At 35.3% G+C, this 15174-nt stretch overlaps 1 protein-coding gene across 1 annotated transcript; it reads right to left on the bottom strand.

Annotated features, from left to right (window-relative positions):
• Positions 1–1407: 1407 nt before the first annotated feature.
• On the bottom strand, positions 1408–14389 carry LOC100890673 (sterile alpha motif domain-containing protein 12). The gene is made up of 4 exons (XM_030982983.1): positions 14204–14389; positions 10955–11081; positions 4105–4171; positions 1408–3395 (listed from the first exon to the last, which is right to left on the bottom strand). Exons 1-4 carry the CDS (start codon positions 14318–14320, stop codon positions 3296–3298), a joined length of 411 nt encoding a protein of 136 aa, XP_030838843.1. The 5' UTR covers positions 14321–14389; the 3' UTR covers positions 1408–3295.
• Between the last annotated feature and the right edge of the window lie 785 nt (positions 14390–15174).

Below are 15174 nucleotides of genomic sequence, written 5' to 3'. Positions count from 1 at the left end.
ATTAATGTAATGAATATGACGAATTAAATGGAATTATTATGAAGGTTATATCAGAAACATTGAAAACAAGAAATGGTATACACGATGATGAATATATTGGTAACTAAATGCAATAACTAAGTATCAAATGCTGAAGAACTTGTATATAATGAATATTGTAATGCATACAATGAAAATAAATAATTGATGTAAAGAATAATAATTCCAAAGATTATGATATCTGAATTAGATTAGATAAAAGTGATGAATATAATATTTTTATATTTTGAAAGGTATGTGTAAAGACAAAAAATATGAGGAATAGTTTAGAAAAAAAGTTTTGACACATCCAAACATTATTAATTGTTTTACCTGGATGATAATTTATAATCATCCTAAAAATCCTGGTAAAATTGTTTAGCAAATATGAAGGATGCAATTACAATTATGAACATGTGTATAATGATTATTACATGTTATTGATATCATTATTTACATTAAAAACTCTCACAATACTTCTTGTTCATGTTTATTAATCAGCTGATTGAGAAGAATCATTGCTTTGACTGATTTCGGTCCAAAAATTTAAAAAAATCTTACTGAATTTCTGTTGTGAAACACATTGTGTACATGTACACATATATTGGTTGAAATGGACTAATCTAATTCTGTTTTAGAACTCGTTTTATCCCTTTTTATGAATGAACTCTAGCTATAGGTAGTACACTGTTTATTTAAATTGTGTATTTTGATAATCCTTTGGTTGTTATATTGTAATCCCCCTGTTGTCATGTAAAGATATGAAGATATATGTGTGTATTCCACCGCCAGTATGCAAAGAAAATAAGAAATATATCCTAAGAAAACTACTGTATGTGTTTTATCTGCATTATCTTGTTAAAGACATTTACATGTATGTGTATGTGGGGAACATAATCGATTGCAGAGATGAAAAGAGGAAGAGTTAGACACAGGAGAGTGGGAGAGAGAGAGAGAAAAAAGGAAGAGAAATACCAAGAAGAGAAGAAAACATAGAGTATATTAATAGCAAGAAATTTCAAAATAGAGGTGATATCAAATTTAGGCAACAGTTTCCAAGAGTTAGCTTATAAAAGAAGACAAAACTTCTTTTTTTCTCCCTTCAATACCCAACCTTTCATTATTCCGTCTGTCTTTCTCTCTGTCTCTCTTCTCTGCCTCTCTCTCCCTGTCTCTGTCTCTCTCTCTGTCTGTCTGTCTCTGTCTCTGTCTCTCTCTCTCTCTCTCTTGATGTACACTCCACACTCATTCCAGTGGCACAATACTTCACACAGGTTTTGGGGGCATGAATTGCACACAACAATTTTGCTTCGACACCTGCACACCATGAGACTCCACATCGAGTAACAACACAAAGAAATAGGATTATTGTTTTCTATTATCATTTTTTGTGCACATAAAATTGACATGTACTTTATTTACATAACAATATACAAAAAATGTTTGATAATATATAAATTTATGTTCAAATGTGTTATATACAGGTACATGATGATGAATCAAATAACAAATGATATACAATGATGTATCAAACAATGCCATTATCATGTAACTTAGGATCGAAGTTTATAATGCCATTACTTGCAAACATATACAGTGTAGAAGAATAGAAGCACACACGCACACAATACTGCTCCTCCTCTTCCTACTTCTCTTCCTTCCTCCCTCAAATTACGTCCCTTCCGAATGTTTTTCTCTCCTCCCTCTTCCTCTTTCCCATTCTCTTCCCCCATTTTCTTCCCCTCCAGGGATCCATTTCACAAAGCCTTTTTTCAATGACAAATGACAAAAATCAGTGACAAATCTGTTGATAACCCATCAGAAGCAAGGATTTCAGTAGCTCATAACAGAAACTGTCATTTGTCACTGATGACAAGTTTTGTGAAATGCCCCCCTGCCCCTCCTCTCCTTCCACTAGAATTGCATCTAATACTATGACAACTTAACTTCTATAAAAGTTACTATTCTTTCTAAGACATCTACTATTCTACTACCACTACCACTACTACTACTACTTCTTCTACTCCTACTACTACTTATACTACTACTGCTTCTACTACTGCTACTACTCCTTCCTCCTATATTACTACATACTACTATTGCAATGGTAACAATGAGATAATTAAGGTTTGCTGCAAAGTTCAAACGCAGAATCTAAGGGTCTCGACTGGTATCACTATCATCCTAACGTCTTTAATAGAGCTTTTTGACTGCAGCACTACTTGGAATTCTCTGCTTGATTGTATCAAAACCTTGAGCTCAGTCTTTAGCATTTTCATCATGATAAACAAAGACTGGTACACTGTAACAGAAAATTAAGTTAAAAATTCATGCATGTACAATGTATCTCGGCCACACTGCCAAACTGATTCCAAGCAAACTCTCAACCACCCGACTAATGACCATAAGAGGTATCAAAATGTTGTGTGGTCTGTTATCAGTCTCGGTGCGACTACATGCAGGCGATTATAAAGCAAGAAGATTATAGTACAAGACTTTTAATAATTTCACATCAATGTTTCTATCATCATCAATGGCAGCCTGTGTTGAGAACTGAGTCCAGTCTTATCAGCATTGTATTACAAAACTTGCAAGATCTCACATTGAAGTATTCATTGCCATCAATAATGAGCCTTCTTCGAGAACTGAGCACAGTCTCTTTAAAGTTGGAAAGGAAGAATGAAACAATCCCTTCTCAGGAGTTTGAGCCCCAAATTTTCAGCATTGTAGTACAAAAGTTGCAAAATCTCACATAGAACAATTCATTGCCATCAATCAAAGCCTTTCTTCAAGAACTGACCACAGTCTCTTCAAAGTTGGAAAGGGAGAATGAAAATAACTATTTATTGTCAGCATTGTAGTACAAAACTTGCAAAATCTCACATTGAGCAATTCATTGCCACCAATGAAAGCCTTTCTTCAAGAACTGAGCACAGTCTCTTCAAAGTTGGAACTGGAGAATTAAAATAGCATTACATAGTACAAAACATGCAAGATCTCACATTGAGCAATTCATTGCCATCAATGAAAGCCTTTCTTCAAGAACTGAGCACAGTCTCATCAAAGTTGGAAAAAGAGAATGCAAGTAACTATTTTCTCTAAGAGCTTTCAGTCCTGAATCCTGGGATGCATTTCACAAAGCCTTTTTTCAATGACAAATGACTCGAATCAGTGACAAATCTATTGATAACCAATCAGAAGCAAGGATTTCAGTAGCTTATAACAAAACCTGTCATGTGTCACTGATGACAAGTTTTGTGAAACGCCCCCCAGCTGATCAATCCTTGTTCACCACAACATCAGTTTTCCGTAGAAGCCTCAGTTCGTTCTGTTCGTGCTTGATCCGCAGCTTGAGTATTTGCTCATGAAGGTCCATTCTGCATGCAACGAGGAGAAGAGTGAGATGATATAAATCATTTATTAAAGTCTGCACTAGTTTGGCCAGGAGGGATTAGACCTCCCTGCAAGGTCACTGAAATGTGGTTTTCTCATCGACTCAGCTCTCAATTTACATTAGAAAAAGGGGATCATGGGGGACCAACAGGCACAGATTAGGCATTGTTTGCTATAAAGAGGGTGCAAGTAGCTATAAGTAGTACATTGGGGCTTTAATGCACTGTTTGTTGGATTGTAGAAGTATAGTCTACAAAATGTACATCAGAGAAACTAAGTAGTACCCTATCCCCTTTCAAAAGGATATGAGTGGAGTTCTCCTGGTATTACGATGGTATTGTTCAGGGTCAGCTCCCGTATAATTCTAAAATAGCATCATTCTTCACCATACATTAACAAATTCGAAAGGAAAAATTTCAATGTACAGATACATGTAAATCTGAATGACTTTCTCTAGACCAAAATTTCTGTCTCTTTCGTTCATTAGCCTCTGATTTGGGTAGGGTTGGCTCCTCTCTTTAGAGACAGAAACCGACCCAAAGAGAGGAGCCGACCCTACCTAAATCAGAGGCTAATGAACGAAAGAGACAGACATTTTTCGGTCTAGACTTTCTCCACGAGGAAGTTACACAAACACAATTAGTAGGAAATAGTTATGGCGAAGGAGGAAGTTAGTTTTTTTATACTGCTTACCTATGTTCTTTGTTCTCTATCCCCATTCTTTCTAGCTTCATCTCATTCAGTCTTACTAAGGCTCGACCTGTAGATAAAGAAAAAAAATGAGAAATCAAACATTATTACACCTTGTATAAGGAAAATCTAATTCACTAAAGCCAAGAGCTAATGACGATGAATTTACATTCATGTCAACATTTTGGAGAAAAAAAATAGTGTGCTGGTAATATGCATTTATATTAATTTATATAAATTCATACTAGAAATGCTGAAAGGAATATGGAACAATGAAAAGTGTTGTTTGTTTAATAAAAGAAGCTCCTTTTCCTTGTGGTCCACGGTTTGACGGTTTGAGTGAGGTTTTCAATCTGTACATTACTCCGAATTGCCTTGTCGTTGTTTTCCGTGGGACTTGTAGATACTCATGAAGCTCATTACCTAACCACACCTCCACGATCTCATCCCCAAAGAGCTGTAATTATCTACACTACAAATACACTTGAACGACCTGCCTAGATGTATTTTTATTTCATCCATCTGTTGAAACTATTAAAGATTTGATTTTGTTTGTTTCTTCCTTGGCTGGTTTGCTATTCATTGAATATTTCAAATACATTGTGCATCATACCAGCTCAGCCCAGAGAATATATTTTACTTGCTTAAAGACAAAGTTGAGTTCTGCATGGTCATGCGATTGCATTGTGAAAGAAACGGTGTGGAATCGATCAGAAAAGGTTGATCATCTACCATATAAGTATTGGTGTGTACTGCAAGGTTCTGGAATCATCAAAATGAAAAAAAATTTGGCCCAGTCTTGGTAAATTTACCAGCACTGTACACAGAAAGATGCATATAGGACTACATAAACAAGTGGCACACATGTATAGGACACATGCACCCTTTAGAATGAATGTAATGTCCTTTGGCAAGATATCAATCTATATTGCCACTCTCCACCATTGTGTAGAACATGGGTACCCCGGTAGGAAGAAATTCCTTGAATGCTTGGGCGCCTTATCATGGCAGCTGGGCTAAAGCCGGAGTATTAATATGATAGCAGGGCCCTCAGTGAGAAGTTGAGTATTAATACTGATGAGGCTACCCTAGGTTAACAACAAATTTGTATCATCATTATTATTTTCAATGTTGTTGTTATTATGAAAGGTATTACAAAGTTTTGGTATGGGGTCATGGATTTGGTTCAAATGAACATATTGGAAGCATATGCGATCCTACAACATTAAGTGATCGTTGTTGCGGTTGAAATCGAGTCTAAAGTTATGAAATTGTAAATAATAAACTCTTTTTGTTGTATAGCGCCCTCTCAATGTCAAGATATCAATTAAGTTATAAAACAATGTTTCTTGACTAAAATCGACAGATTTGCTATTCCCGTTTGGAAATTATATATCACAACTACATATTCTGAGAGTCTCAGGGTCGTAGCTACCATCGTACGGCCGTAGGCGCCATTTGAAATTTATAAAAATTTACCGGGAGCACCGGTAAATGTTTAAATTCAATTTTTCTCGAAAGCAGAATTGTTTTAGGGGTTAACATTTCTAGTGCTTATAATACATCCACAGGGGCATCCAAATATATCGAAATTGTAAAGAATCACTATCCACCCAATTTTCAAAATTTCCCAAAACTTTGTAATACCTTTAATAATTATTATCATATTCCTGTGAGTATGTGTATTCCTTCTATAAATGTAGGGTACATGGGTTTACAGCTAAAGCTATCCTTTGATAAGTCATAGCAAACCATAGGCAGAGACAGTGTATTGTTAGAATACACAATGTATAAAAGTTACATTCATTAATTAATTTTCATTGAAGGGTGAAACTGAGTCCAAACGCTCATATTACTACAACTTCCTCTCTACAATTAACATGGTTGACTGTGCAAATGTGCATCTATATTTAACCATCGAAACTACTGTTATGTGGTGTAACTTTTGTTGTTGATGTGTAGGCCTACAGTAATTGCATTTACAATATAAAGCTAGTCCAGATTCCGTCTGTTTTTATTTATTTGTTTCTTTCTTCAATCATACTTTTTCCCTTCCTCATGCCCAACATAGAGCAGAATTCAAATTGCATACATTATTACTTGCCCTACCTATCAACATGTATTTTTCGATTTGCATTCTCACTATCTAAATACAATTATTCCAAGCAGGTGAATGAAATAATTACTATTGAGGAACTAGCTTTTAAAAGTATAAATTTTGGTTATATCACTAAAATAGCCTATTCTTTTGATTTGATTGAATGAATGCTTGATAGCATGTTCTAGAACCTTTCTTTTCCTGATCTGTATAATGTAGGCCTAATGCATGGTTTACGGTACATACAGTACATGTGGGTCATTTCACGTTAAGTGTACACTTTTTTTCTCACTGGGGGTCAAAAATGAAAATTGTTGTTAGAGCAAAAGATGCACAGATTCTGAAAGTTTGGGGTATATGTCAGAAATGTGTAAAATTATAGAGCGTCAAGTCCATGTTTACATATAGAAATATTCGATTGAAATACAGTAACAAAAATAGGCGTTTGGAGAGGACATTTTGTTTAACAAAGAACACATCAGCTTTATTATACCTGTAAATGGTATACACATAGTTTTCTGTACTTTTATATGCCTTTTTATACTTATCAGATGTTGATGCACTTATTTCCTATTCACTTAAGCCATATTTTGCCATAAAATTAGTGTATTTTATAGGAAACTGAATTATGGGGAGGTTGAATTTATTTAATGACATGAGAATTTCTTGTCCTTCTTCTTATATAGACTTCAAATTTGGTATACAGTGTTGCATTTATGTCTAAATTATTTGATGCTGTGTAAAAAAAAACAAGTGAATGCAAGTTTTAATCAAATATGAGCTTCCAAACTTAATTCATTGATGTGTTTTGGAGAGGACATTTGTTTAACAACAAATCTTAGCAATATGAACTCTTACTATATTAGTTGATATGTAAATTGCTATGCATCATTCATTTTTAACATTTATGTAAGAACATGCCAATAGATTATTGGAACTTTATATGAGCCAAGTGACATATATTGGAGAGGATAAACTTCAAATTATTCACCATCATTACAACTCCAACTTTATCTCAGAATATATGGCGTGAAAGTTTTGTTATTCATACATTGTTTCATGTTATTTAAACAGTATTTTACAATAAAAACAATACTGATATTGTCTATTGATACACCAGTTTTTATATACAAGTCTTATTATTTATTTTTTCTATAATCCAAACTCTCAAAGAGTGACTCGTTGATATACATTGTATGTTATGGAGAGGACACTTTGTTTAACAGTGACATCTGAATGTTTAAATGCAATTTACTTTTTTTGTAATCAATACATTCACCAGTCTTTATTTTTGATTTTCATATACCAAGTTAGATAACGCAATATAAGGTAGGAAATGTCCCGATACCATGCATATTGTCAATTAAACTAGTATTTATAGTGAGTAATAAGCAAAAAAAACCATCTTACTTTAAATTCCTGCAAAAACAATATGAGAATATAGGTTTCCATAATTGTTGGTATAACTGATCAGAAAGTCCTAACTGATAAATGAATAACAGGTACTGTAACAAGTTACTTGCTTGTCTTTAAAACCGTTCTATTTCTCAACAGTAACAAGACACTTCTTGTCTTTAACAACTTTTTTTTTCTTAACAGATAACAAGGCACTTGCTTGTCTTTAACACAGTTCTTTTTTAAACAGATAACAAAACAATTGTCTTTAACAACTTTTTTTCTTCACAGATAACAAGGCACTTGCTTGTCTTTAACAAAAAGTCTATACCTTCATATATTGACTGTTCTTGAGAAATTTTCAGATCAAATCTACACATCAGTGTCGTAGAGTGATATAGTTTTCTTTATATATACTTTTAACTTTTTTGTTGCTATAAACCATCAACAGTGCTGGGATCATCAACATAAAATGTGTATCTATTACAAATATAATGTGTAGGTGATCCCCCCCCCCCCCCCAAAAAATAAATAAATAAATAAATAAATAAATAAATAAAAAATTCTAAGTCCAATCATGAGATGCACTTATACCTGTAAATTTAATAAACACAAATGATACTTTTGAAAGCTGTGTAAGGAAATGCCCTCCTCATCTCAATTTTGCATAGATGGGTCATTAGGTCGAAGACCAAAGGTCATTTTACCTATAAATTAAGCTTTCATTAGTTAAGCATTGGATACAGTGAGTATCAGTATTGATAAATTAATTATTAAAAAAGAACATTCACATGCATCATGTACCGGTATATCATTTTAATTCAAGTATGATTTTTTTTTAATGAATATTGCAGCAAAGGAAATTGGTGTCTGTAAAAAATAAAAAAGTTTGTCAAAGTTTTTGAAAATCTTCAATAATCTTGGATCAACCATTTTGGCATTTAACTGATTTATTTGTTGCAAATTTATTTGTCCACCTTTTCCATTCCACCTCAAGACACATTGTCTCACTGTACTTATTATGTTCACTTGCCATTGTTAACGTTTTAGATTAATGAATCATTCTTTTCTTTGTTGTTTCCTTGATGTCTTGTGCCGATTCTTGCTGTAAAACGAACAATAGAGGGTGAAAACCTTCAATGTAATGTAACCAATTGAAAGAATTGAGAGCATGAATGTGTAATGAGGCTCAATTTCAATGTTGTCTGCAAGATTATAAGTTAAACGATCAATGATATTCAATCCATTTGAAAGAAACTAGATTATTGCTCCCTTGAAAGCATATTTTTGGGGATATTCATTCCAAGTTGACAGTATGCCATAGAATATTGCCACAAACATGACTACCGGTACCTATCACAATTTATATTAAATTGCAGTGACATATTCTGGCTTAATGCATCGTACAAATACTTGCATAATATGTGATGCAAGTATTAAAGTCCTCTTCGAAATCTACATTCCAAATTGTGCATTAGTCCACCCTCCTTATTGTGTTGAAACAATATGCATCAGTGGACAAATTGTTAAATGTTGTAAAAATTTAAATCATGGTCACTCAATAACTGTAATCTTTTGACTTATATTTGTCAAGGCTGCATAATTTGACCAACATCACACATGCTCATAAGTAAAAGTGGTGCATTGCAGTTGGTCCAAGGAAAACACTGCTATGTGCATGCACTCCCATGCTCCAATGTATTGACTACATAAACATAGGGATGGATGTATATGGGGCAAAGGTCAGAGGATTTGTTTTCCCTACTTGAAGTGCCTGGTTAAAAAAATGTGTCCTCTCCTTAACAACCTAATGGCATACATTATATTGCTACCAGGGAGGTAAATGATTGCAATGATCAGTAGATTTTGTCAGTTACACACTTACAAATATTGCACTTTAAAATGTATTTAATATCAGACTATGTTGTGAGAATATTTCTGTCTTTGCATTCAGAAATTACCCAATTACATAGAGGAATTAATGAAAATCAATACCAAAATAAAATTATAGCTGTTGACATGATATTTAATGAATTCTTATACTGAGTGGAACAACATATCAATGTTTTCTTACATGAAGGAAGTGATTATACTATAAAAAAAATAATTGTTTCTGTACATTGTTAACAATGGGTAACTCTGTTATGGAGAGGACATTCAGTTTAACATTGCATTAGTGTGAGATACTGACCATCTATAGATATGTAGATGGAAAATCACATTTCATGATATTAAATGGAGGCATATTATTATTGTATATACCAGTGCCATAGATAGTGCAAGCCTCAGTGCTTTAATATATGAAGAAAATACCTGTTATGGAGAGGACACACTTTTAACGGAAAATAAAGTCATCAAATTAACCAAGCAATAAAATATATATCACATATTTTGTTCATTGATTTGAGACATGTCCTCATTTTCAAACATTCTGAAGATTATTTAAATAGAGTTTAGGCCCATATATATCATTTTAAGTCACTGCTGCTGGCCTCAATGTTATGGAGAGGACATGTTTTTTAATTTTAACGGAAAAGATGCCTTTTACAAAAATATTCATCATTTTCACATTTATTGGTCAAATTTGGTCAAATAAGTTTTATGATGTTACATAGTGGTTGTGCTGACACTAAAACATTAAAATTTTACACAACTCTCAATAGATTCATGTAAGATATCAATGAACATTATCAAAATTATGAAATGAGAATCCCTTTTCCGTTAAAAATGCACTAAAAATGCTGAAATTAACAGAAATAATGTTTGCAGTGTTATGAAAATTGAACTGTAGGTTGCTGTTGATAAGGTCCATCAAATAAAATGGCCAACATAAAATAATAATTGTTTAAAAGATGCCAAAATGGGGAAAACCCCATTTTTCAAAAAGTGTACACTTAACGTGAAATGACCCATGTATGTATTAATAATAATTATAGTGGAGTTTTGAATACCGATAGCGCTTTTGTCTGGCACATTGCCACTCCTGGCGCTCCATATTACCCTGGCTTTAGCATGGCTGCCATTACAGTGCTACTGCATTTCAATGAATTGATCGTGGTTCACAGTCCAGAGACTTATCCACTGGACCGCAACACCTCTGTAAACAGTGCACTGGCTTTTAATAAACAGTAATGATGATTTTATACTTTTATGAAACTTATTTTACAAGTCCTTTTGGCCTTATTTTAGTTCCTCTTTTCTTATTTTCGGCAGGTAAATTGCATGTATTTAAAAAAAAATGTATAATATCGTTTTTGATCTATTGTTTTTATATGAAGATGGAAATAAATGAACAAATAGACTTCACAACCTCGTTGACTAAAGAATGATAATAATTCATAATAATTAACAATTAATTACCTGATATATCATGCTCTAGGAAGAGCGAGTAGTACCGTTCAAAGTAGTCTCTGTGTTTCCTCTGTAGCCATGATCTGACATCAGCGGCAGTCCACAGGTATACAGACTTCTTCACTCTGCTCGACTTCTACAGGGCAGGAGAGACAGAAAGGAGGGCAGGCAATTAATTAAATAACATAGCCTTTTCTTTGATTTCTTCAAATTTCTTTTAATCTACAGTGTATATACCCCTTTCTATCCTTATGCCAGACCTCCCTATGAACATACTAAACTATTATACTAAACACATTCCTAATCCTATTTATACAATGTGATTACCTCTTACTCTTAAACAGCAACCCTTACCAACCATACGTACATGTATAAGTATGCGAACATTAACGAGACAAACAATATTTGCCTGCTATACAACTGTAATGCAGGCACATAAGATCACTATAAATTAAGGCTGTGCACAACAGTGTAATGAGGTACCCGAGTACACTCCCAGGCTTACAAGCGAATACTCAAATATTCGGACGCCATGTTTTTTTGGAATTTTTTTTATTTTGGGTTTTTTTTTGGGGGGGGGGGGATTTTGGATTTTTTTTTGGCACCACCATACCTCTGGAGCAGTATCCCAAGTCCATCGCTGAAAGCGCATGCAATTTTACATCGAGTTGCAGTTGAAGGCGTCGATTTAATAATAACAATAATAACAATCAATCCTGTTTTAAAAACCAAAGATGGCAGAATAATCCATCATTTTCCTCCGAGTCCAAACAGCAATCCGGACATTTGGTCCCAGTTTCTGAGTGGTGAGTTTGACAGTGCTTGAGTTGGGAAACATTTTTACCGACGGTACTATGCAAGCGGCCGCCGCTCTCCCTGGCACGGGTTAGCGTCGGCCTGGACAGTGCCAGGCGACAGGGAATTTTTTTTTTTTTTTTTTTTTTGTGGCGGCCGAATATTCGAGTACAAGAAATGGTACTCGAGTAGTTGTCAACCGTGCGGGTACTCGAGCATTCGACTACCCGTCACAGCCCTACTATAAATTCATCACAAAGAAAAGAATGCATAATAGGCAAGGCTTCACAATCCACATTATCGTTTGTAGAAGGGGATCTGGACTTACAACTAACAACTAAGCTATACATACATACATGTACATGTAGCCTTACCAAGTTTTGTAATATTTTAGGATGTGAAAAATTGATTCTTGAGAATGTGGCATATAAAACCTTACATCTAGAAGATCAACATATTAAAAAAAAAGTCCCAATTCAAACAGTCCACCTTTCATTCTTGAGTTGCAAAACACACACACACACACACACACACAAACTCAAAAAAATCAATAACAAGGGGTAAGGAAATTTAAGTTCTGGGAGTATGTTTGGGACAAAAATCACATATGAACTAACACTTTGGTTGCTTTATTTGCCTTTCTGCATGGCTGGTTATTTGCCAAACATGCACTCATGCTCAAAACAATGGGCACCAATTGACGGAGGGATTGCTAGTTTGTGCAACCCAATGGCTTTGCGAAATTACCCATGTGCAGTCTTGATAATTAGTTCCATGAAAATGCTTTGAACACAGATATTAATCTTGCACTTGAAACAATTAGATAACCTTTAAAGATACTATGTCCCATTTGCAGGCCAAAAACATGTAAAGGTTAAATTCCAAGGGCATTTGAAAGATATTAAAAAAGCCAGTCAGTCACTCAATAGTGTCTGACAGTGAAGTCTAGCAAGTAAACAGGTTTCCTTGCATAATTTGAATATTCGGACACTGCTAACGTTTAAATTTCACAGATAGGACATACATGTACATGACATATTCATAATTCCTGCAAAGTTCTATTAAATTTTGAGGTTGGCTGCAAAAGGGACATACATGTAGTAGTACCTTTAAGCCTTTAGTTTGGTATACATCTACCCCATGATAAATACAATGTGGCATACCCAATAGAGAGAAGACCGGCTGACTACTGAATTTTCTAACTCCCATAGGCTTAAAACAGGGACCACCGGTTCATGTAGGCAATGGGTTATTAAACATGGAAGTTCAATGGAACCCTCTCCTCATGTTCTAGAAATCCAAAAGAGAAACTAGGAGTACAGTGTATAAGAGACAATTTGAGTGCCAGATCATGGGATCTTTGGCCAGGAAAGGACTATAACAATTACACCAAGTAGCACAATGCAAAATATCTGACCTACATGTAGTTATATTGTGTGGGTGTTGTAAAGATAATAATTTGTTAAGCCTAACTTCCTTCTTGTGTATAATAAATGGAACCAATAGATATACATTGTAGAAACTCAGTTCAGGAGAGAAGGCAGAAACCCTATTGTACCGGTACCATATGTACAATTCCTTTCTACAAGTTTTTTTCTTCCTGTCTTTTTTCTCCTTCTTCTTCTTCTACCATCATGGCACTACCACCACTATCTTCTTCTTCTTCTTCTTCTCCTCCTCCTCCTCCTCCTCCTCCTCCTCCTCCCCCTCTCCTCCTCCTCTTCCTTCTCCTTCTTCTCCTCCTCCTCCTCCTCCTCCTCCTCCTCCTCCTCCTCCTCCTCCTCCTCCTCCTCCTCCTCCTCCTCATCCTCCTTTTCTACTTCTTCTTTTTTTGTCTCCTTTGTCTTTCTCAGAGATTCAGAGGTGTGATAAAAAATGTTTCCACTGACTAGTCACTAGATTCTACTTTCTAGTTACAAATTTTGGAGACTCACAACAAACGACTTTTAAAGTTTTATGTAAAAGAAAAAAAGCATGACAAAGCTGGAGTGATAGTCATTTCGCATGTTTAGTGTTAGACCGAAAATTTCTGTCTCTTTCGTTCGTTAGCCTCTGATTTGAGGAGCAGACCCTACCCAAATCAGAGGCTAACAAATCAGTACGAGAATACACCCGATGGCGAAGGTGGCCTGTACGGTACTTAGACTAGACCTTATAGCGAAGAAGGAGGAAAGAGACAGAAATTTCAGTCTACCGGTAGTTTAGTGTTAGTGAAACAATCATTACAATTTGTATGTAAAGGAATCAAATTCATAAGAATATGTGCAAGAAGAAATATTGGAATACACGTAAGGTAGCAATGAATGGTGATCATAGTTCATACAGAGTTCAGAGACTCAGACTCACCCATGCATCTGTGCATGGATGCATTAGCCACTCACTCAACTCAAGATCACGATCACCCTCACATTATTTTTTACACAATCACATTCTGTGACTATTTTTTTAGTTCAACTTCCTCACCTTGTTCAACCCACCACGTTGTAAGTTGCTGGTTCTACTATCCAAGGATCCATTTGACAGTCCAAGTTTTATTTTAGCATTGATATCTGACCGGCCTCCATATCGTGGATTACTCATTTTGGCGATAATAATTGCAACCAACGTAACAAATGTCTCTCAAGTTTGATCGACTTTCTCATCGCTTGCATGCATAGCATACAAAGAACATTTGTGTACGATACGCACTTCTTGTATTTTGTGAGTATGGAGCGCCGTGTGTGTCTACAAACATAATCTGCATTCCATAACAAAATACATGTAGGCCTACAAGAAAATTAAATCATTTGAGATGGTCTTCGTCTATGCTGGTACTCGTCAAAAGCCTTTTCAGCAACTAAACGAGGATTGGGGGGGGGGGGGTATCTACGGGAGGGGCATTAAAAGGGTGAATTAACCCTCTCCATTTCCCCAAATCAATGCCTTTTTAATTCGCATTCCAGTATTGGTGGAGTCAGTGGCGTAGACAGGTTCGTACACCTGGGGGGGATGACTCAGGGGCGGATCTAGTTTTTTGCTAAGGGGGGGGTTGACCAAAATAATGACGATGCGGAGCATCGTCCACGAGCCGCGAAGCAGCGAGCCGATTTTTTTTGGGGTGTTTATTTGAACCCCGTAAGTGATGTTTTCCTGGCATCTATTAACACAATGGAGACCATAAAAAGCAGTACATGATAACGTCTTTTTAAATCAAGTAACAGTTAAATACACAGTTATATCCAGAGTTATCATGTGTTTGGTTAAGTTACCAGATGAGTTGAATATCTTCTCACAATATTTGCACTTGAAAGGGTTTCTCTCCAGCGTGCGTTCTTTTTTCTTTCTTTTTTTCTTTTTTTTCTTTCTTTTTTTCTCTTTTTTTTTGTTTTGTTTGTTTTTTGGGCCGCCCAAGGGGGGGGGGGGGGTTTAAACCCCCTAACCCTCCCCCCCACCCG

Source organism: Strongylocentrotus purpuratus, unplaced genomic scaffold (assembly GCF_000002235.5).
Source record: "Strongylocentrotus purpuratus isolate Spur 01 unplaced genomic scaffold, Spur_5.0 spur5_scaffold_13, whole genome shotgun sequence".
NCBI lineage: Eukaryota > Metazoa > Echinodermata > Echinoidea > Camarodonta > Strongylocentrotidae > Strongylocentrotus > Strongylocentrotus purpuratus.
The sequence above is the reverse complement of the archived record's forward strand: the minus strand, read 5'-3'. Positions and strand labels throughout refer to the sequence as shown.